We start from the raw sequence: 21,920 nt of genomic DNA, 5'->3' as shown, positions 1-21,920 counted from the left end.
GTTAAGTATTGTGATAATATCGTATCGTGGGATTTATGGTGATTCCCACCTCTATTATTTATCCTGTTAATTTTCCATCATCTGGCATTAGTTCACCAACCCAACAATGTTTTGCCAGGTTCGCTTGTCTCCAAAATGTCTGTACACGTGGGTCAGACACAGACAGACTGAGACTACCTGATTGTGGCTGAGAAGTCCCATGTTAGCCAACTGCCTTGTCAAACTGGATTCTGAAACTATGGATTCTGAAACTATACAATCATTGAGCATGCAGTTCAGACAGATCACAAAATAAGCTCAACCAACAGCCATTCTCCGCTGACAGAAAATCCCCAAAAGAGACCTTCCGACTCTGCTGTCACTCTTTGATGGTGATGTGTTGCAGGAGTTAGGTGATGAAATGGTGCAATTAACTTTGTGTTTGTTTCCTCCAGCCTCCCTTCCTGATATTCCACATTGATTTCAGGTTTGTGAGCCTCTCCTGTCACGTGGCTTCTCTGGCTTTTTCTCTCTCTTTTAACCACAAACAGGTTCTTCTTTAACAATAATGTCTGTGTGATCGTTATATCTCAACACAACATCGCACATCATACACCAAGTTAAAATTGAATAACTAGGAAATCCAAACCTTTTACATGTTGGACCTTCACTTAAATCCACTCAAGTAGATTCCTTTGTTTACATCCTAGAACTTCATCAGCTCATTAGCACATGTATCACTTGTAGTCAGTCCTTTCCATCTCTATTGAGCCTCTCTATGCAAAGCTGGAAAAACAAAGTGGGTTGTTATGGATCTATGCTAGTTGCTAAATAACCATGCCACAACTTTATATAACATTTTTAGCATGATAACTAAATAGATCTGTATCATTTTATGTAGCAAGAAAGTAGGAGTGATGCGATAGGTCAGAATGTAGAATAGACAACATAGATTGTAGCTGTAATGAGCTTAGGACAAGGGGTAAGAAAGGAGGAATGAAATGGGAAGTGCCTGCAGTGGAAAATAAAGAGATCCACAGGAGGAGGGGAAAAAGTGGTCTGTGAGTGTTTAACAACTGTAGGAACATTTAAGACTGATGATTTTCTGCCATTCCCAGTGTGGTCTTGAAGAGCTTGACATCTTGCCTGGGCGGGGTGTCTCAATGCTGCTCATGCACATGCACCAAAGAGGCAGAGTCCCACACACAACCACACCCAGGGGAGATGCTTTGGCCCAGGCCTTCATTCCCACATTTCCAGCCAGGACTTTGCAAAGTAAAGTTTCCTCCCATTTCCCAAGCAGCCAGATTAAGCTGCAATCAAAGACATTAACACAAACACAGAGAGGCTTGTGTGCCCATATAGAGTGAAGATACATCCAGCTGCGTGTTCCCTGTGGAAACTTCTTTCTCAAAGTGGAATAAACTCATGAAAACTCCCACTGACCCAAACAAGCCTGGGAGGCTCCAAAAAAGCAGAGGCAAAGAAACAATTCAGGTCATTACGTTGCATCAAGAGGCGGCACACAGTGAAAGCCTCTTTGTTTTGATTTGTATTCCATGCTACCCACACATGCAAACACACACCCATTATAAGCATTTTGCATGTATATCATTGCACTCACTGACAGCTTGAAAATCTGTTTTTAAAGTAACAGCAAAGCTATGAAACAATAACAAATGAGAATAATAACAACTCCGGATCGTCTCAGTGTTTCACCCAGTAACTCTTGAACACACAGGCACGCACAGAACAGCTGAAATACTGAGTACACCCAGCTCCAAGAAGCCAAGGCCCGAATTAAGGATCTGTGACATGTAGCTGAGCGAGTATGGTGACAAAACACACCCTCTACACCACCCATTTGGTGACATTCACATTCTCTTGTTGAAAACACAAATATGTCTTACATTGTGTCACACCCAAAGGTAAGCAGATGATCCAGTCTGTGGCTCATCGCACATATAAAGCTGATGGTTAAGCTTCCCATTTCAACCAGTCAACCAATTACTTTTTCCTCATATCTTTCATGTGACACATATTGCACAAAGCACATACCAAAACAAAGTGTGGGAATCAAGTAGGATAGACTCCGTCAGCTAATTTCAAAACACTACACAACATTTCAAGGCACCCACCACTTAAAGTATATTGTCTGGGACTTATACAGATACTGTTATGGATCATACGAAATCAATACTGATGAGTGGAGAGCAGAACAAAGAGCAGAAACAATAGAGAACAACAAGGCCAGGTCAGGTACTGACTCAGGTTTAGAGCAGGCTCCTCCACAGAGCTCTCAAGTGACAAATAAGGATCGGGTGATTGTTTCTCACCTCATGATGTTAAACAACAGCCGCTAACCCTGTGAGTGATATATGACCTTTAACATTTGTATGCACTCAGGAATGGAAAGAAGAAAAGCACACGCACAGGCAGGATGTAAAGGCAGGACTTTAGCGGTTATAAGGTAATCCAGCTGTAACTGTGTCAAGTAGTGTGTCTAACCATCCTCTTATCCCATTCAGAACTGATTTGCAATGTGGCAAACCACAAAATTAGCACTTTACCATATACAGTACAGCCTACAGGTCAGATGGAGGGCAGCAGCTAGTGATTTATTTATTTTAATTTTAGGGGACTTATTACCCTAAATTCCAGCTTTAAATTCTTGGACTTTGTTAGAGTAGTTCTGCATGATGCATCGTTTAACATAATCCTTATTTACAATTTCAGCCACTCAGTTCATGCTGTGTGAAACATGGCCAACCTTTCTCTTGATTGGTTGTCCATCATGAACAGAAGATTTGTGTGCTAATAGCCAGAGCTGTGTGCCTGGGATTAACAATAGCCCCGTTTACTGACATCATGCTAATCCAAGAAAAGACAAAACTCTGGAAAGTGTTAAGAGCAATCAGAAGCCTGACCTGTTTGCTCCCCACCTTTCTTTCACATGTGAGGTATGTATGCATGCAAGTATGCATTCATTCATTTTCTTAACTGCTTACTCATCTTCAACTGGTGAGCAGACTCGAGCCTATCGTAGCTGAATGGCAGCAACAGGGTTGTGCAGAAGGACAATGGTGTCAGACATGGTCAAAGTTAACGATGACAGCTCGCCAATCAAGGCGACTTTTAGCCAATTTCCCCATTGATGTGTTAAATTTATGTTGTCATTGTGCTGAGATTTGTGATAAATTCAATCTGTGAAGCACTAGGTTTCACATCGTACCTCAACACATAACCAAAACTTGCAACGCAGATGTTTCCAGGCATGCACAAGTTGGTACCCAAACTTCTCTGCACTTTGAAGTTGGAGTGTGTGTGTTTATGTGGATAGCGGCTAAGAGATCCATCATGATCGTCATCTAACGAGAACAAACAAGAGGAGGATATTTCTGACTACTGCTGGATTGATTTTTAAATCTGAGTGTAATATGACCACATCTGCGGAGATCCAAGAGATGCCATTTCATCTTCCTCCACTGGGTGTTTTTGTCTGTGAGAAACTCGGCTGTGTTGGGGAGGGTAAAGACTGCAGTAGAATCAAGTGAGATTTTAAGTAAAAGGAACCAGGATGAATTTGTAGAACTGGAGTTTCAAGTTAAACTCCAGTTCCACAAATTAAGCTGTGTGTTTAAGCCATACATCTTTACATTATGGAAAAAGAATAGCATTACCACAAGGTAGGCTCCTCTGCAATGACTGAGCCTGATCCTAGTATCCAGTCTTCTAATGACTTTCACATTGAACTGAGATGACACAATGCAAATACATTACTTTGCACTAGTATAATTACATTAAAATAAATGAAATTAACATGTTAACATAAAAATATGAGCTTATTTTTTTAAACAAGGTTGTTAGCTCCCAAACAAATGCCACATAAGTTTGGCTCTCCTGTTTCCAGGAAACTAAACTTTTCTCTATAACCTTTGGGAAATCAGCTTCATACAGACAAACATGTAATCTTAACCTTTTCAATTCCACTTCCTGCTCTTTTGCCTCTCTTTTCTTCACACTCCAAAGTGTGTTGATGCTGCAACATTAACTTCTCTTTCTGCTGTTCAAAAGTTAACGCAGATGGAATTACCTTAGGCGTTTGTTCAGAAGACTAAGATTTTCTTGCGGCCACCTTCTGCAATCAATACACCGTTCTCAATAAGCTTTTATTATAAAATAGAAAAAACTTCATCCTTTTGGAGAGTCTAGAGCAATCAATGCCAAAATGCTCTGCCACTTCCCACTGCTCTTTTTTTGTAAGCAGTTAACAACTGTTCACTGGGAGTTTGAAAAAACTCATGTGCAGATGCCATGTCCACACAAAAATAGTGTAAAATATACTGTACACACTTCTGGGACTGGACCACAGAATATAACTGATAGAATAAAAAACAGTTATTGATACAAAATTGTTGTACAACACTAGGTTAACAATTACTGGTATGAAACACCCAGCAGTAAGGCACACTCTTCCCTTACTAGCTACCTAACCAAAAGAAACTTACTACATACACTAGACCGTAGTCTTCATGCATTTGGTGGTGGGTGTTTTAAACACACAGCACGGTAACTGATGACAAACCGACTAGCTGCCAACTTACCTAAAAAGTTACGGAAATGTACCTGAGACAAGCTGCTCCAACGGCCTTCATGCACAAAGACAACAAACTAAAAGACAACAAGTAAATGTGTCCAGTTACCCAGAGCACGATCTCTGAAGCCTGCCGGAAAAAATGGCTCCACCATAAAAATCAACAAAAAGTGTAACTCACCTGATCCAGAATCAGAAGAAACTAGAAGAGGCTTGCAGCCTCCAAATTTACTGACTAATGAAAAAACAACCACTAAGGAACTGAAAAAGCACCATTGCCTTCCAAATTGCATTCATAGCTACAGATGAGCACCTGTTTGTTACCAGCTTGGCTCAAAATTGGCAACAAAAAGACAAGGCTTAGCTTGTTCAATTAGTTTATTTAACAAAGAAATACTTAAACGTGAAATGAGTAATCGCACATATCAGTGATGAAATGCCCAGCATGGATGCTTGTAAAGGTAGGTGCAATATGTTGTAAAAAGAGGCATGTAACAAAAATACTACACATGTTGGCAAGCAGCCTCCCGGATTCTCTCTCTGTGTGTGTGTGTGTGTGTGTGTGTGTGTGTGTGTGTGTGTGTGTGTGTGTGTGTGTGTCAGGTGCAGCTGGATATGTAACAATCTAACCCAGGGCTGCAGGAAGGGAAAACACAACAGTGCCAAATGAAGTGCTACCAAGCCATCATATGTTTCATTATTTTGATCCCATTGTCATTTATTATTTTACTAATAAATACACTTTCTGTAAACCATTCATTGTTGTATATTCAAGTTATTTTACTCTAAGATGGAAGAAGTTCGATCAGTGCATCCCTAGCAGATACATTACCTGCTCTGTCAGCTTTAACCTCCACCCCATTTCCTCTGTTTTCTTTCCTCCTTGATCCACTGTAAGCTTGGATAGTAACCTGACACACTGAACCACCTCCCCTCGCCCTCCAGAGACACTAATGTGCATTTGTCTGTGAAACGGAGTGACTATATAGCTAGTTCATAGGAAACTTGGTAACACACATACACACCCCTGCTCCAACCTACACTGCAGTGAGATCTCAGTCAAGCACCAAATGGAAAACGAGCCAGCTGAAATAACGAACGTGCTCACTCTCTCTGCAAGATCAGGACGCCTGGCGCTAACTTTGTGACAGTCACTAAGCGTGACAAAAAACAGAGTTTACCGTTTGAGCGCGCGCTCTGCTGTTGGCTATGAATTCTCCAACCTTTCAAACATGCCCACATGGTGGCCGGCATGGAGATTAACAAGTGCGCTAATGCTTGTCTTCCCAGCTGCAAAAACATCCCTCCACCTGCTCACCACACACACACACACACACACAGGTGCACACACACTCACCTGCTTGTCACTCTCTTCTAATACCCCATGTTTCAGCTCTGTGTAGACTTTTTCTCATGATGACAGAAACCACATGAAACAAACCCAGTTTTGGGTGGGTGTCTAAGGATCACTGTTAACAATCAGCCTCACTAGTTTATAACATGGTGAAAGAAAGAAGACTTTATAGTGATCGGGGTAGACCACATGATATTTTATCAGCGTTTAGCCTGAAGCCATTTCCCAGATTTGCCTTGGTTTCAAAGCAAGCGCGTACTCTCTGAATTCTAAAACAGAACAGCTAATTTCTGTCATATTTATCCACCAACTACAAACACACACCACAAATTTCCATCGTCAAAGAGAAGATAAAAACCACTTGTGCCGAGGCTCCCAGGTTACCCCGACATACATGTGAGCGGCCGTATTTTCTAAGTTGCGTTTTTTTATGCAGCTATGCTACGTGCTAAATTTTCCCCTCGTTGCCATAAAAGAAAACATTACTTTTAGGGTTGCTAGGGAAACCTGAATCTTTGTGAGAAAAGCATTGTGGTCTGGAGACAAGCATTATAAATTACAAACTCCATCGGCACAGTGGAATTCCTGGCATGGAATCCACCAGTGCTGTGAGGCTGGGTGGGTGAGGAAAGCTGGCATGAGAACTGGCCTCTTTTTACTGTATTTAACAAGTTTACAGCAGGAATTGGGAGTTAGAAGGGGGGAGGGCTATGGTGAAACCCAGAACACAGGCTTTAAATATATTTATATGTGTTCTTTTTTATAGGAACATTAAAGTAGAAACATTCCAAGGCCGAAGCTCCTACTTACCAATGACCTAAAATAGGTCAAGTAACACTTTAGCCTAACATATAGCAGGGTAATCCTATTACCAATATCAGTGTGTTAAAATAACAATTGAAAGACACTGTTTTTTTCCCCACTTCTTCATATTATTAATTCCATTTTTGACACTGAATTTTTTTAGTACAACAGGGGTCAACCTCATTTATATCAACAGCCACATAAAGCCCAATTTCATTTTAAGAGGGCCAGACCAGTAAGGCTACTGCCTAATAACCTATTGAAAATACCCAAAACATTTTCCCCTTACCGTCAGTCTAAAGCAGTTTGACTACACATTTAATCCTGAGATGTTTTATAAAAGAAACCTGCAATTTTACTATTACATCTCACTTTTTCCAAATCACAAAGACACCAAAGAAACCTATTGACACGGCTCATTGAGACTACACTGTAAGAAATAAACAACTTTATCCTGTAATTTAAAAATAATAATAATAAATCATGTGCAAATTCAAAGAAAAACTTTTTTTTTTACTGTTTAAAGCAGAAAAGTCTTATTTTTAATTTTATTTTTATGATAGCCTTATGTTTTATATCATTGTCAGTAAGAGGCCTGTAAAACTGATCCAAATACAGTCAAAGAGCCACACTTTATACTCTCCTTTGAAATTTCCATGTTTTCCAAAGCCCTATAGTAGGCCAGATTGAACTCTTTGGCAGACTGATTCTGGGGGGGTGTTTTAAACTTCTGTCTGTGCCAACAGATAAATATTGAAATCTGTAAATTATTTTTTAAAAATCTAAACAGGAATAACAACTGTTGCTCAGCTGATCACAATAGTTGGCTGATGTATATAAATGCATTCCTAACTTTGATCCTCATTTCAGTTATCAGTGGAAATGGAAACCTCATGAGTTACATGGCAATAATTTTGCACCTTAAGCCAAATGCTGCTTTAACATCAATTTACATCAAAGACGTTTAACTTAAAGCTCAGTTTTTGTTAAAAGTAAACAATCCCCATATGACAATAGTGTTTGTGTAATAGTTACTCGAACAGGTAAAGTGTTTGATATAAGAGTGATGAGCTTGCTTTCCTCTGTTCTGTCTTACACTCCAATTTTCTTTGTATCTTGTCAGCCAGTTTGACCTGGGCACCAATTTTAAAATGGGACATCCTTTAACAACCTCTTTAGCGGGATGTATAATGATAAACTTACAATGCAAAGTGTCACTCTAGACTCCTCTGACATAGGAAAATGTGTGCTTATATTGTTCTTCCAGTTTGCCATGTTCTAACTAAATGTACTGTTCAAAGAGCCAGGAATAGACTAAATCAAGATGGGTACACAACATCAGCGCATTGTCCTCCAATTACCTTAATTTAGACCAACTAAAGCACTCCTAACTAGAACAACAACTTGTTTGTAAGCGTCTCTCCCTCTGAGGGCGGTGTCTACGAAATATTAACCTATGGAATGGAACGATCTGCAGAGAACGTGATCAGTGGGTGTGTCTCTCTAAAACCATCCCTACATTTTTGTCCTCCCCTTCTTCTGCTGCTGGACACTTTCCCTTTCTGTTTCCCCTTGCAAAGGTGTGATTGCAAACCCACTCTGTCCTCATTACGCTGTGTTGTGTGCTGTGTCTCTCTTCCCCTGCCTCCACGTATGGTTAACCATACACCAACAGGATTTCTGGCTCTGTCACGGCTTTCTGACAGTGACTGCACATGTTCACGCACAACAAACTGTTGCCTCGTGCCATTTATTCTGTTAAAGAACACTGAAAGCTCTGACAACCTTTGGACTTGCATGCTCTGCTTCATTTGTTCACGTTAGGGAACATTAAGTACTGGAGGCAGCTGCAAAATACCAACACAAACAATAGACATAAATATCAAAACATACCAGATCTTGATTTGATTTTGTCGTTGAATTCTTCGTTAGCTCCTCCCCCAGCGACGTCTCCGGGTGACGCCATTGCAGCCCAGTTAATCCAGTGCTAGATTAGGTAAAATAGTGATCAATTTCCAGGCCTCTCAGCAGCCCTCTTCCTGCACCTGTAAGGAATAAAAATTAAAACTCAAACTCCACAGTTCCTCCAAAAACAAAATTTTTACTGTCAAATTAGTTCTCTATTGCTTTCATATGACATTTAGTAGAAGACAAAAATCCACAAATGGCCAGATCAAGTGTCTCATACCTGGTACCTCATGACAACCTAGGATGTCTCAGGAGGAAACAAGCTTTTTAAACCATGTCTTAGGATGCCAAGCTGTGCTCTTCTTTATCTTTAAATAACTCCTTAACTGGCAATTAAAATGTGGACTTAAACCTTGGCATGGAAGCAATCTAGATATTAAAATCAGCATCAACACAACAAAGAAATCTGACTGAAGAGATTTTTTTTGTTCAAGTCTCAGTTTGAAACTCAAAAGAAAAAAGCTCCAGTCAATACTTCAGCTGGTCATCTCAATTTACTAGCTTACATTTCTGAGTCATGCTGCAGCTTTTGAGACCCCTTTTTTTGTCTCGCTTATGCCTGTGGTCTGTTTCACTTCAGGGTATCCTTTCATTAAAACTCAACCACTTTCCCTTCCAAAATAGCTAACTTTTTTACCATGAAAGGACTTCATGTGCAGTTTCCCCCCCTTACAGTTCTTGGTGAGTTACAGTTCTTGAGGGATGATGCAAGACCCCAAAAATAACAACTGTAAACTCAATGAAAAGTCAGCCTCATCTGTCTTGCAGCTATCTTTACTTTAATTTCAGTTCCTCTTTTTGTAAGTGGAGTAGTGCTGACAACCAGACCAAAACAACCTGAAGAGAATTATATATATATATATATATATTATATATATATATAATATTTATATAATATATATTATATATATATATATATATATATTATATATATATATATATTAGTCTAATCTGATCTCTTTGACTCACAAGTGTGGTGCAGAACTTTCTAGCTTGCCCCAAAGTGGACTGGACCAAAGTGCACATGTTAACTGCTTAAAAGCACGCATATATATGGATAATCTGACGGGACTAGCGCGATCCTTACAAAATATACCAAGTGACTTTTAAACAGTGAATCAATGATAGTCTTGTTTTAGTTAATGTTTTATCTCTTAGGTATGACTGCGGCAGTTTGGGAATTTTTGTTTAGAGTGCTGCACCACCCCTCAGTCAACTCACTGCAAGATTACTGTGATTTTTATTTTTATCCCATTTTATTTCAAACTTTTCTCTCTCAGTGGCTCCTTTTACAGTTAAATCCGATAGCGAACTTCACAATAACGTACCAAGCTGTACTCTGTTTATTTAGTGATGAGCACTACAGGTCATGGGCGTTTTCATGGATCCAATCACTCACCTCTGCTGTCACCAAGGGTCAGGAGACGTGTTCCCTCAGAGCAAGCCCAAAACGTGTCGAGTACGGATGGACAAACAGGGTAAAATGTATTAAAACTGCGTGGATTTAATTCATCTAAGGCATTTTCTACGAGAAACGAGGCGTCTTTCCCCACTAACTAGCGTTAAAACTTAGCTGACGTTAACCAAAGAGAACCGTCCCCGAGCGCATCCAGTCTCCGCGATGTGCCAAAAAAGCTTCAAGAGACGCCTTTTGGCAACGCAATGCAAGGTGAGGCCACCGTCGTCTACCAAAGCACACGGCTAGCTGTCTGTTGCAAACGGAGAGCTGGTTACAACATTTCACGGGTGAGCACCGCAGAGCTGTTCACTCAGGTCCACAACTTTTGTTCCTGTTGCTTTTCTCCACTCTTTCTCCCTGTTACATACACTGATGCAAATAGCAAGCTAAATGTAACGGAAACGGTAGCGCTGTCTTTCAAAATAAAATAGTCAAAGAACTAAAGCAGTTCCTCGCACTGTTATATTGTTACTGAGGCTTCGGAAATAAACGAAATAATCTTTTTATAGATGGAAAATGATATATTCATCGGATAATAGACTCAATCCTAATTACCGACTCACGTTGCAACAACCGAGGACTTATTTTGAAGGCATATATCGGAACTACATTGCCCCCTCTGGGTGACTTGATTTCGCTCTGTAGCGTGTCCCTCTGGCTGTAAAAGTTTTCCTGAGTCTGAGATGGAAACATGGCGCGGTGGCCGTCACGTGATGTAATTCTAACAAAACCTATGACTCTCACGGGGAAACACAAACTTTAATAGAAACACTAAGCCAGGAGAAATAATGGACGGTGCTTTAGACAGTTTCCACGCCTTTCCACCTAAAGGGAACGCAAACTGACTGAAGCCTGACGCTGGATCAGAGATTTGTTTTATTGCAGCATGTGGGCAATGTGACCCATTTAATTAATTGAACTCTCTGCATTAATGGTTGTATTTAGACACCTACATATTTGTTGTCTCTACAAACTGGTCCGTACCAATGCTTGATTGTATATCATATTATAATATTGCTATTGATGCATTAAGAGGGGCATTTCATTTGACCTATATTTTGGGTAGTTTTATTTATTAACACTAAATATTTCACTGCCAGATGCAAGAATTAATAGCCTGCAGCAGTGGTATATAAACACCTGGGGAATGAAAAGAAATCTAGAGAAGAAATGCTGAATGGATCACAGGAAGTACCCCAGCAGCCTTAGTCTAGAACAGAATAACTAAGATATGCTTCAGGGTCACCTGACCCAGCCCTAATTATAAGCTTTACCAAAAAGGAAATGATGACTCAGCGAAATAGTTAGTACAGTCATGTAAAAGGAAGAGGGACAGAATGTATAAGATGCATAGAAATGGACAGGTACCCCAAAGATGCACTTCCTAGAAAGAGTAACTGCATTCCACGCCTGGCTGCTTATCACTTTATTGAGTATTTCAGCCCATAAACAAATCCTGGGAATTACTGGGCACCCAGGTACAGTGTAAAATTCCCAAAATGTGTGTTTGTGTGTGGGTTTTTTCTAGTTTAATTCAAAATTACAACCAGCAAAGCTCTAACAAAACATATGTTGCTTTTTTCAATCAGCACACAAAACAGGTTTCTCCTCAATAACCAACTTTATTCATATAGCAGCTTTGATACACAACTACAAACAAAACAAGACAGGAAGACAAACAGAAAATCAAGTTTAAAACATAAATAATGACAAGTAAAATAAGAATCAAGCCCTTATTTATGGCCACGGCTTAAATGGAAAAAAATAATAAGAAAGATAATACATACAACAGCAACAATCGTTACCATACACACCCCTCCACCCCTGATGTCTCAGGTTTCATGTTGTGATAGTGAGTTATGTCGGCCTGAAAACAACAACTTTTCCCGTGTCTGAGGGGACTGAATAATAGATTAGACCCCATTAGAAAAAGTCTCTGAGGCTTTGGGGGATGTTGAGATGATGATCTGCCATTGTATGCCCTCATCCTTCTCCCTCTGCGTCTCAGTTGTCGGGCCTCTTTTGTGGATGCTTCCTCACGCAGCCTAAAGAAGAGGCTCAATTTCACAAATCAGTGCTCTATTAATGCCTCAAAAACATATCAAGTGACAGCATATGTGTTTGTCAGTGAAAAAAAAAGAGGGAGGAAGGGGACAAAATATGGTCTAAGACCAGGAAATCTTTAGTATGTAAGGCCCCATTAGCGATTTTTACACACAGTAATTCTTCCTCAATTTACCCCAATTTGCTAAACATGATTCATAGTTACACACTCACCATGTTTGTGAAGTTGAGAAGTATTTATAAGGCTGCATGACTACAGTGCACCAAACTGTTGAGTACTGCTTGCAGCTATTTTCTGTCAAGCCTTTCCGGTGGCATATGCAGATGACTGGGTATCGATGGATCTAAGGCATCGCCCTGGCTGTGAAATTACAGGGGTGAGTGTGTGCAGGCCTCCTCTGGGCCAGTGCTGGACTCCAGCCCAGAAACTACAAGAAGGCGTTAAAGTGCCCTCTTCTGTCCTAATCACGCAACTACTCCTGAAAGATTTAGTAATGCAATGTGCTTTGCTAAGACCTAGTTTTAAACTTCTGTGGATAATCTTAGTATATCCTAAGTAATTTACAGATGCTGGTGTGCCAAAAAGTTATTTCTGATGTTTCAATTTTTTATGTCTAATATCTTATATTACTACTACTAAACTTATATTGGTAAATAGACTGTAATCAACAGGATTTCCCAATCCTGAGTTATAAAGAAATTACCTGTTTTGACTCTGCGTTAACTGCACCTACATTATATTTAGTTATATTTCTTGCAATTTCTGCTGCCTCTGTTGTCCCTCAGTTTTTCCACTACTTTGTACATTCACTCACTCAGTTTCAGTTTCTCCTTGCATTAATTTGCCTAATTTTGTGAGCTTTTATATTGACGCTATGATTATTATACCTTATATTGAGATAATTCTTGTTATTCTTTCACTGATAAATCCAAAAACTGCGGCGAAATTCACAAGAGGAAACGACCTCACCGAACAAGCCAGTCACAAGAGTTCCGTCAATGGGGGTGTAGCTGCATTTCTAGAGTGGTGCACGTCGGGTTACGCCTTAAACAAGTAATAATCAGACGGATAATCAGAATTTAAACCAACCTTCCTAATTCTCCAAGTAATGTTTGGATACTTGGGTTAACCGCAAGCTGGCGGCTGGCTTTGTAATACAACACTATTTTAGCGCCCGCGATTTTCAGCACCGTTTTATTACCAATAGACTGCTGCAAATCTGTTAACTTAGAGGAAAACTGTTATTATCAAAAGAAATTGGCTGAAAAAAATGTGTATTTTTTAAATAACTAATTATAAAATGTGAGAACTGTTAAAAAGTGCAATTTTAAACGGAGCTGAAATTGTTGCATTCGGTGGAAATAATACAAGACGATGCATACGCAGCTACCACATCTGCAACTATAAGCTCTTTATCATCAGTGCTCTCTGTTTTGCCTCGGTCTCGCTTGTAATGTAACACAACTGTTTCTTCGTTTATGTGACGCAAACCTTTCAATACATCAACAAAATAAATTTACCAGGAGTGGGGTTCGAACCCACGCGGACATATGTCCATTGGATCTTAAGTCCAACGCCTTAACCACTCGGCCATCCTGGTATATACACCGTACCCCAACGCATCCCCACACTTGTAAAACTCAACACATCCAAATACCGTTAATCATTATGTATTCTAGACTTAGTCATCAAATTGGCACGAAGCTAGCAATGCATAGCAGCGTAAGCCGACGAGATAAACAATAGCAAACAAACATACTGGTCTAAACAATTGACATTACCGCTGCTAGTAGCTAGCAGCTAAGTCATTTACTGTCATGCTAACGACAAGCTCGACCTCAAAAGCTTGAAATAAAACTACCGCTATCCTTAAGGTGGCTTGTATTTACAAAAAAAAAACTAAAATATACACACACACATATACATATATATACACCAGCTCGCATACTTGGGTTAATTGCTTCCATTCCATTCGAATTCCTGTGAACCGCTCTCTCAAATTAGAACCCGCATAATAACATTAGCGTATGCTAACCCGTAGCAGAAGTTATAGCAGGCGTAGAACTTCTATATTGTAAATACACAGTAGCGTGTTTAGCTACACATTGCAGCCAAACAAAACCTCGAAGCAAAGCGAAACACCGATACCGCACAACAAATCTCTAAATTACGAAGTCACGGAGAATAAGTTGCCAAATAAAGTCCGTAGAAACTTCGGAGACTGAATGACAGCTAGTCTTGCTAGGTGTATGTGGATCTGAGTGAGCGGGGCATTAACGGGACAGCCGCCATCAGGGATATTTCATTCTATATTTGAAAAACGAAAAAAAAGAAAACAAAAAAACTATAGTATAGGGCCACATTAAGAAAAAAATAAATATTATTGTTCATTTTGACCATAAAGATGAAATTTCGAGACTGAACTCGAAATGTTATTTTGAGATTAAACTGTTTTGAAAATAAAATCGACATACTGCTAACTGGTACGGAAATTATACTTTGAATTTTGATCACACATAAGCTATTATGCATAGTTTTAAAAAGCAAAAAGCAGTTAGACGTGCACACAGTCTGACTCCAAATGGCCGAGATAGGAAACTTCAGTTTGGCATCTAGTTTGTTAAACAGTTTGTGGAGTAGAAACTGACTGCATCTATTCGCATGGCTGTTGTTGCCTTGTCTTGTGCACTGAGCTATTCTTGAAATAACTACAGGATTTAATTCCAAAAAGTTCCAAATATTATACAAAGATTCAGGGTGCGTTTTTCTCATTTTTAGCAGATTTCCAGCAATTTGTTTTTCAAATAACAGCTAATGTTCGATCTTACATTCAAAAATGAAATTTAAATTGAAATACTAAGTGTTAATAGGTACATCTAAATATTACATTTAAAGCTTTGGATGCTGAACAGACCGGATAAGCTGAAGAAAATGATAGATGGAAGCTTGAATATGTCAAATATGCACTCACCATTTAGGTACACCTTGCTAGTATTAACATGAACCCCTCTTTTTCCTTCATAACTTCTTCAATTCTTCATGGAATTAGTTGATTACATCAGCAGCAGTCTGAATAATTGATACGTGCAGGATGGAACAATCTTTCATGTTGTTCACCATAAATTCTGCCCTATACCAACCATATATTGTGGAAGAAATTGAGGGTTAATCGGACCAAACAATTCTTCCAATCTTCTATTGATCTTCTATTAGTAAGCAGGTACAGATTGTAGCCTCAGTTTACTATTTCTATTCTTAGTCTTGCCATTCTCCTCTGACCTGTGGGATCAGCAAGACATTTTCACCCAGAAAAGTACACGCACTGGATATTTTCTCCATCATGTGTCATTCTCTGTAAACCCTAGAGGTAGTTGTGTGTGAAAATCCCAGTACATCAGCAGTTCTTGAAAGACACAGAATAGTCTGTCTACTTGACACCAACAATCATGCCACATTTAAAGTAATCCATATCATCTTTCTTCCCCACCCCAGTGCTCATTTTAAATATTAAATCTAAACATAAATTTACAGATTAGCAGAAGTACCAAAAATAAAACCTTAATGGATTAGATCATTTTGTTACATTAACGCAAAATAATCTTGGGCCAGTGTAATATAAGAGAAATGTACACACAAAGTCCCCTTGTCTACATCATACTCACTGCACCTCTTACTGATATAACTTAGTTTTATCTCAGTCTGACATGACATTTAGTTAAAAGCTACACAGTACAGCTCTTGTTAGTTGTGATTATGTCTGGATCATTTGGGTGTCAAATGTTTTTACGCTTACTTAGACTCAAAGAATCTGGAAAAACTAGCCGATCTTTTTTTCCTACAGCTATAGTTTATTTTGTGCATCACTGAACACGATAACAGTCTCAACTTAAAACATCAATTTGTTAAAACTTCTCTCAAATACATACAGGGGTAAATTCTGTGATCATAACATTATCTGTAATTTGATAGATTTTGAGCTTACAAATTACTCCCTTTCACAGAAATACATTGTGTTTCTACCCAGGGAAGAACTGTCTTCAGTGCACTTAGTGCCATCGTCTTTCATCAAAATATTCCACATTACTTTTTCCTTTTTGTTTAGTTCCATATCTTTTACGTAAATAGTTAAATGTTTAATCAGAATTTCAATCATTTACGTCAAACACAGTCCTAAAAAGTTTGGTCGTTTTTCCAGCACAGTAGACAGGGGCAACACTGGAGGAAAGGGTTTTTCCTCTTGTACTGTATGGCCTTCTTCATATGAACGTGGACTTTTTCAATATATTCCACAGTGTTGCACACATGAGCCTCAATGTTATTGAGCATGGATCCCTGCTCCTCCACTAGTATGGCCATTTGGAGAAACAGTTCGTGGATCTCCTTCATCCTGGCCTCCAGCTCCACCAGGTCCTTGTGTCTGCCTTTGATCTCGCACAACGCAGCGCGGCAAGAGCGTACACTCTGATTCTGAAGGCCTTGGGACAGCTCCGCCCAGCCCTCACCACCTTTGTCCACCAGCGCATCCAGCTGCTCATCAGTGATTTCTTTCCCCAGTATTGAGGCCTGCCTCTGGATCCTCACCCTGCAGGTATTCCTCTGAACCTCTTCCGCCTTACTGTAGTCAGTCATAGCACTGTGGAAGGCGCAGGTCAGTGACTCGTACTGAGCACGGGCAATGCGACTAACAGCACTGTTGGGGCCCTCTTTCTCTTCAAGCTCTTTGCTCCGTTTACCCAGGACCTGTAGACGGGCGTACAGAGCCTCCCCCCGCTGTTGGATCCCTCTGGCAATGGAGTCACAATCCTTTTTAATAAGGGTCAGGCGGCGCACAGAGGTGCCAAATCGTTCGTTGTGGGCGTGCAGACGTGCCACCTCCAAGTGGAGCAGGGAGATCTCCTTGCGTATTGACTCAGCCTCCTTTAGGATGACCTCAGTAGCTGAGGAGCTCTCAAATATTACCGCTTGATGAGACAAAGTTCCCTTGTCTACATCATACTCAAACCCATAGAATTCGGGCTCGTACTCCTCCTGCTCCTCTCTAATGGTCTGCAGCCTCTCCAACCTGTCCCGCATTCTGCCTGAGAGACCAGTGTATTAAAAAAAAGAAGTAAAAGGTATAATAAATAAAATCCATAATTCAAAAGGATTATCATGAACATTCTTCAAAGTGATGACACACATGAAACAGAGTAATCTGATCACTTGGCTGTAAATTATTGTGCTTTGTTAATTTAGTAAGGGGGGAACTTTAAGAGCCATCTAGAAAGACTGTTTTAAAAACTGATGATGCAACTGATGCACGTAAGTTTAGTTTTATCTTCAGTAGCCTTTTCCCGTCAGCAGTCACAGCTAAGTGACCAACAGGAATTTCTCAATTTAAACCAGGAACAAGGACCTTCTCACCCTAAAGCAGACTTTTCCATTTAAATTGAGGTTTTGCAATAGGATGGTGGTTTCTGCATTTATCCAAGTACTTTCTCTACGTTAGGTCTGTCAACTCCACAAGTTGCAGTGCTTTTGGATGGCAGGTATCTTTTCATCAAGTTCCTGTCATAAGCTCAGAAAGTCAATTTCCTTATTCCGTACTGTTCGAATGAACAACATTCACTTCAAAAGTTGTCTCAATTAAAAATAAAAGACTTAAACAAGTCTTCAGAAATCATATCTTCCCCTCGAGTTGCCTGTAGAGTGGAGCCCAAACTAAATAGCCAGCAAGTCCCATCAATTATCCAGTTGCCTCCAGGTGGCAACACTTTTCCTATGAAAAAAACCCAAATCATTAGACTCACAAATCAAATGATCTTACCTTCTTTAAACGGCCACCACGCTACAGAAAAGGTAAGTAAATCCTTTCAGCTTGTCTCATTTGACATTTTTGTAGCGAGTATGTGTTTAATCTACTGAAGGAAGTTGGCCGTCTACTTTCTTTTCAGCATTGTGTGTGATTGCCGGCCCCTTAACAGGTGACTCACTTAAGCCTTCCCACTGCGACACATAATACCTCCTAGAGTACCGTTTCAACTCACGAATCAAGCAAATGGATTAAGTAAGAAGGCATTCCTGGTAAATGACATGCCCAAAAACAAGAATTAATGAAAATTTAAGGAAACAAACAAGAAAACAAAGGGATTTGACTAGACGCCTTGAAAGACACGTAATAAGCAGCTTTATTTGTTTTGTGATGGCACCTGTGTGCAGGTTAAACAACTGGTTAATGGCGTTATACGCATCATGACAAAGAGCAGCTGTCATTGAGCTGGAAGTCCAGATTTTCTCCAGTTTTCTGTGTGTTTGAGTAAGAACATAGCAGGCCTTCTAAAATGTTAGTGTTAATGTGAATTGTATGTTTAAAAAATAAACCCAGACATATTATATTTAATATATTTTATATTTACTTGTAAGAGAAATCACATAAGACAGACAAAAACATTTTAATATACAGAAGTCAAAATAAGGTAGTGTGCATGGTGCATCACAAGTACAATCCCTGCAGAAGTTATATCCCTGTTAAACTGCTTCGTTACCGGTACGCTCCGTTTTACTTCAACCACAACATCCATGGTATTGGTGCTAAGATGTGTAGTGACAAACCAAACATTTCTTCAAGGTTATTTTAATGGAACTTTCAGAAATTGTATAAAAATATCTGAAAGCTACTTATTAGTAAATGTGTAACCTGAGCAAGCTGAAAAATACCTTCACGTACCGTTTGTTTTCAAGTATGCATCGTGCCTAGGTCATTGTTATTTGACGCAGGTTATGTCTCAAACCCTTACTACAGACATTAAAAATCAAGGAATTACATAAATAGAGTTTTATGAAGTTTAACCCAAGAATTTTTGCATTTAAACCAAGCAGTTTGAACCCTTTTCCTCAAACCTTTATTTTACTCTCTGAGAAAATATTAGGCAGTAACTACAAAGACCGTGATGATAAATTATTGTGAAAATAACATTTTCGTGACACGTCGAACATTTTGAATATCCTAAGAGCTAGCTGGCATCGTCTTTGCCGGGTCATCCTGTTGTACCGATTAGTCGACGCACGGAAAACAGCTGCAAAACATCTTTCTAAATGGGTTGTTGCTGTCATGGCGTTTGGCCTTGCCAAGTTTGAAGAGGACATCCTGCATGACAGCATCGGTTTTCTGAACGTTGTTCTGGATGGAGTCCATCATGGGGCCCTGCTCCTCTACCAGCACGGCGATGTCCAGGAATATCTCATGGATGCCCTTGATGCGGCTCTCCAGGTCCAGCAGCTCCTGGTGCCGTTTCTCAACCTGGGACAGAGCCGAGCGTGCCGTTCTGCCTTCAGTCACGATGTTGTCGTTGAAGATGTTCCACTGACCTTTCTCAATCATCTCCTCCACCTCCTCTCCCGTCACCTCGTGCCCCATTATCTCCATTTGCCTCTGGATCTGGGCTTTGCAGCTTTCCCGGTGGCTCATCTCGGCCTCATTGTAGTCAAACATTGCATCGCGAAAGCCATTACTGAGGCAGGCGTACTGGGTTCTGGCGATACGCGTCACAGCAGAATTTGTGCCGTGCGTTTCTTCTAGTTTCTGCGTCATGTCGTCCATTTTATGTAGACGTGCTAGCACATCCTCAGCCCGCGCCTTGATATCAGCTCCAATAGTGTTAGAGTCCTTTTTAATGGTGCTCATGGTGGTGGTGGCTTGGAACATGCGGGAGTTCTGCTCACGAAGCCTCTTAACCTCCAGGCGGATGAGCTGGATGTCTTTGTGGATACCTTGTGCCTGGGTAAAGATTTCGCCCAGAGCAGGGCTGTTGTCGCTAAACACCACTGCTTCATGAGGCAACTCATCCTCCAGGTCAACGTTACTGAAGGAGTCAGAGACAACGGACTCCGCATACTCCATTGGCTCCATGGGGCCGCTGGATAGCTCCTGGAGGTCAGTTAGTCTGTCCCTCATGGTTGGTCTAGGGAACAAGTGAAGGTTAGAGGTCAAGATGCTTTTCTCTCTCTCTGATTGCTGTTGATCTAACATACAATGGTAAAGCTGACTAAATAAAGAGGGGCCTTTCTCAACAGTGCAACACTAAGCAACTCAACACACCCCCCCCTTTTTTTTTTTGTTCATAATTAAACACCTTCACACCTTGTCTTTTAACCTGTTTCATACCAGGTTAAAAATATTTTCCTTCTTCCTTTACATATAATCCACCCGGCACCAATCACTGGCCTAACAGGTTCTCTAAAGAATAGTAAGAGGTGTTCCTTCCTACCAAACTAGTTCCTTCAACTTAGGATCTTTCTGTAGCTAAATTCATTTTGACTTTAAAATCTCACAGACAGAATTATTTGTCAGAGTCTGAGAAGCAGTCTAAGTAAAAGATCTTTATAGTGTGAAAAAGGGACGGTGGTGACATAATTTAAAGGCATTTCTGGCACTGCCACTACACCCTTCCCGTCCTGATTGCCCTGTCTGATTTTGTCACTGCTTCTAGTTGAGAATAACTGATAATCTATATCATTGATCAAAACAGCCTTTATACAATTTTCCAGTTAAGATGCAATCTAGTGGATTAAATGTGTATTATAAATAAATAAATACATGTGGTCCTTATCATCATGTTGTTGTTTTGTTGGTAGACTTATTCAACACTTAACTCATTGTTTCAATAGTCAGAGTTTTTTTAAATCTAGGAAATATTTTGATTTGGGCACAATGTATCATAAAGTACAATAAAAATGTAAAATAACAACGATAATAGTAAAAAAAAAAAAAATTAAACAATTGTGGAAGAAAGGTGTACGTTTTTCCACAAATGTATGGACATGGTTTTAGGCTGTGTATATGTCACGCTAGTGTCTATTTCTACTACGATAAATCTCGTTTACAACTAAAAACCCCAAACAAAAACAAATTTAAAATCACTTTTCATTTGTCTGATGGGCCATAACTTAAACTTCATCTTCCTTCGCCGTTCATGAGCAACGAGATGAAATAATCCCGTGAAAATAAAAGGAAGGATCCTCACCTGTTTCGCTTTTATGTCCACAGATATCAAAGTTTGTACGTTGCTGTCAGGTGGCCGCCGTGCCTCAGCAGCATCCTCCTGCTCTGATGTCGACTGCTCCGGGCCGTGAGCACAACAATGGGCCCTACACGCGTAACGCTGCTATATCTGGAACTAAAGCTGGAATTTTACTGTGTTATTTCTTTTTTTGTCAAGCTGACCAACTGCGCCTCGCCATGCAACTGCGATGAGATGTGACTTGAGGAATGAAGCCCGGTCGGTTTGGTTTGCAGTGACGCCAAGGTGTGAGCAGCGGGTGTGTAACACTCGAGTGAGTGCCAAATGCAACTTGGCGTCTATCTTATTGTACAATTAAGCAAAACTGTTGGCACGGAACCTTCGAGGTCATCTTTTTTAAGGGGGTTGCGCTTAAAAACGCATTGGCGACACTTGGCCAACCACTGCCATAACATCTAAAAGCCGCGGTAGGCTACCTGACAGTTTCCGAGATGAGTGAGTGAAGCCTGAGCTGATTTTAGCTCACGTCAAGATTTTCCCAGCCACGCCCAAATGACTTACACAGTACCGGCTTGTGTTTGTGCAGGAGAGATCAGACTTGTGTGGTTTTACCAGCTTCTTGCACTGTACCTTGACTAGAACACACAATAAATTATGTCCATTAACAGGTTGGTTAGGTTCCAGACATTCAAGCACTA

At 40.2% G+C, this 21,920-nt stretch overlaps 2 protein-coding genes and 1 non-coding gene across 5 annotated transcripts; all 3 read right to left on the bottom strand.

Annotated features, from left to right (window-relative positions):
• Positions 1-13,740: 13,740 nt before the first annotated feature.
• trnal-uaa lies at positions 13,741-13,823 on the bottom strand. The gene has a single exon. It is a non-coding gene; the product is annotated as a tRNA-Leu (tRNA).
• Positions 13,824-15,789: 1,966 nt separating this feature from the next.
• Positions 15,790-18,487, bottom strand: LOC102314014 (syntaxin-11). Of its 3 annotated transcripts, none has more exons than XM_005914568.3 (2): positions 18,030-18,487; positions 15,790-17,301 (listed from the first exon to the last, which is right to left on the bottom strand). In XM_005914568.3, exon 2 carries the CDS (start codon positions 17,294-17,296, stop codon positions 16,394-16,396), a length of 903 nt encoding a protein of 300 aa, XP_005914630.1. In that variant the 5' UTR covers positions 17,297-17,301; positions 18,030-18,487; the 3' UTR covers positions 15,790-16,393. The 3 variants fall into 3 exon arrangements, with proteins under 3 accessions (XP_005914630.1, XP_005914632.1, XP_005914631.1); XM_005914570.3 differs by having other exon boundaries at positions 15,790-17,297; XM_005914569.3 differs by lacking the exon at positions 18,030-18,487 and adding an exon at positions 17,627-18,023.
• A 110-nt stretch (positions 18,488-18,597) lies between these two features.
• Positions 18,598-21,864, bottom strand: LOC102288720 (syntaxin-11). The gene is made up of 2 exons (XM_005914571.3): positions 21,226-21,864; positions 18,598-20,163 (listed from the first exon to the last, which is right to left on the bottom strand). Exon 2 carries the CDS (start codon positions 20,154-20,156, stop codon positions 19,257-19,259), a length of 900 nt encoding a protein of 299 aa, XP_005914633.1. The 5' UTR covers positions 20,157-20,163; positions 21,226-21,864; the 3' UTR covers positions 18,598-19,256.
• Between the last annotated feature and the right edge of the window lie 56 nt (positions 21,865-21,920).

The sequence above is a fragment of the Haplochromis burtoni genome, unplaced genomic scaffold, assembly GCF_018398535.1.
Source record: "Haplochromis burtoni strain Fernald_Lab_line unplaced genomic scaffold, NCSU_Asbu1 Contig_8, whole genome shotgun sequence".
In the NCBI taxonomy this organism is placed as follows: domain Eukaryota; kingdom Metazoa; phylum Chordata; class Actinopteri; order Cichliformes; family Cichlidae; genus Haplochromis; species Haplochromis burtoni.
The sequence above is the reverse complement of the archived record's forward strand: the minus strand, read 5'-3'. Positions and strand labels throughout refer to the sequence as shown.

Bases quoted from the DNA above. Each gene is read 5' to 3' on its own strand.
- LOC102314014 (XM_005914568.3), bottom strand. From the start codon at position 17,296: ATGCGGGACAGGTTGGAGAGGCTGCAGACCATTAGAGAGGAGCAGGAG.
- LOC102288720 (XM_005914571.3), bottom strand. From the start codon at position 20,156: ATGAGGGACAGACTAACTGACCTCCAGGAGCTATCCAGCGGCCCCATG.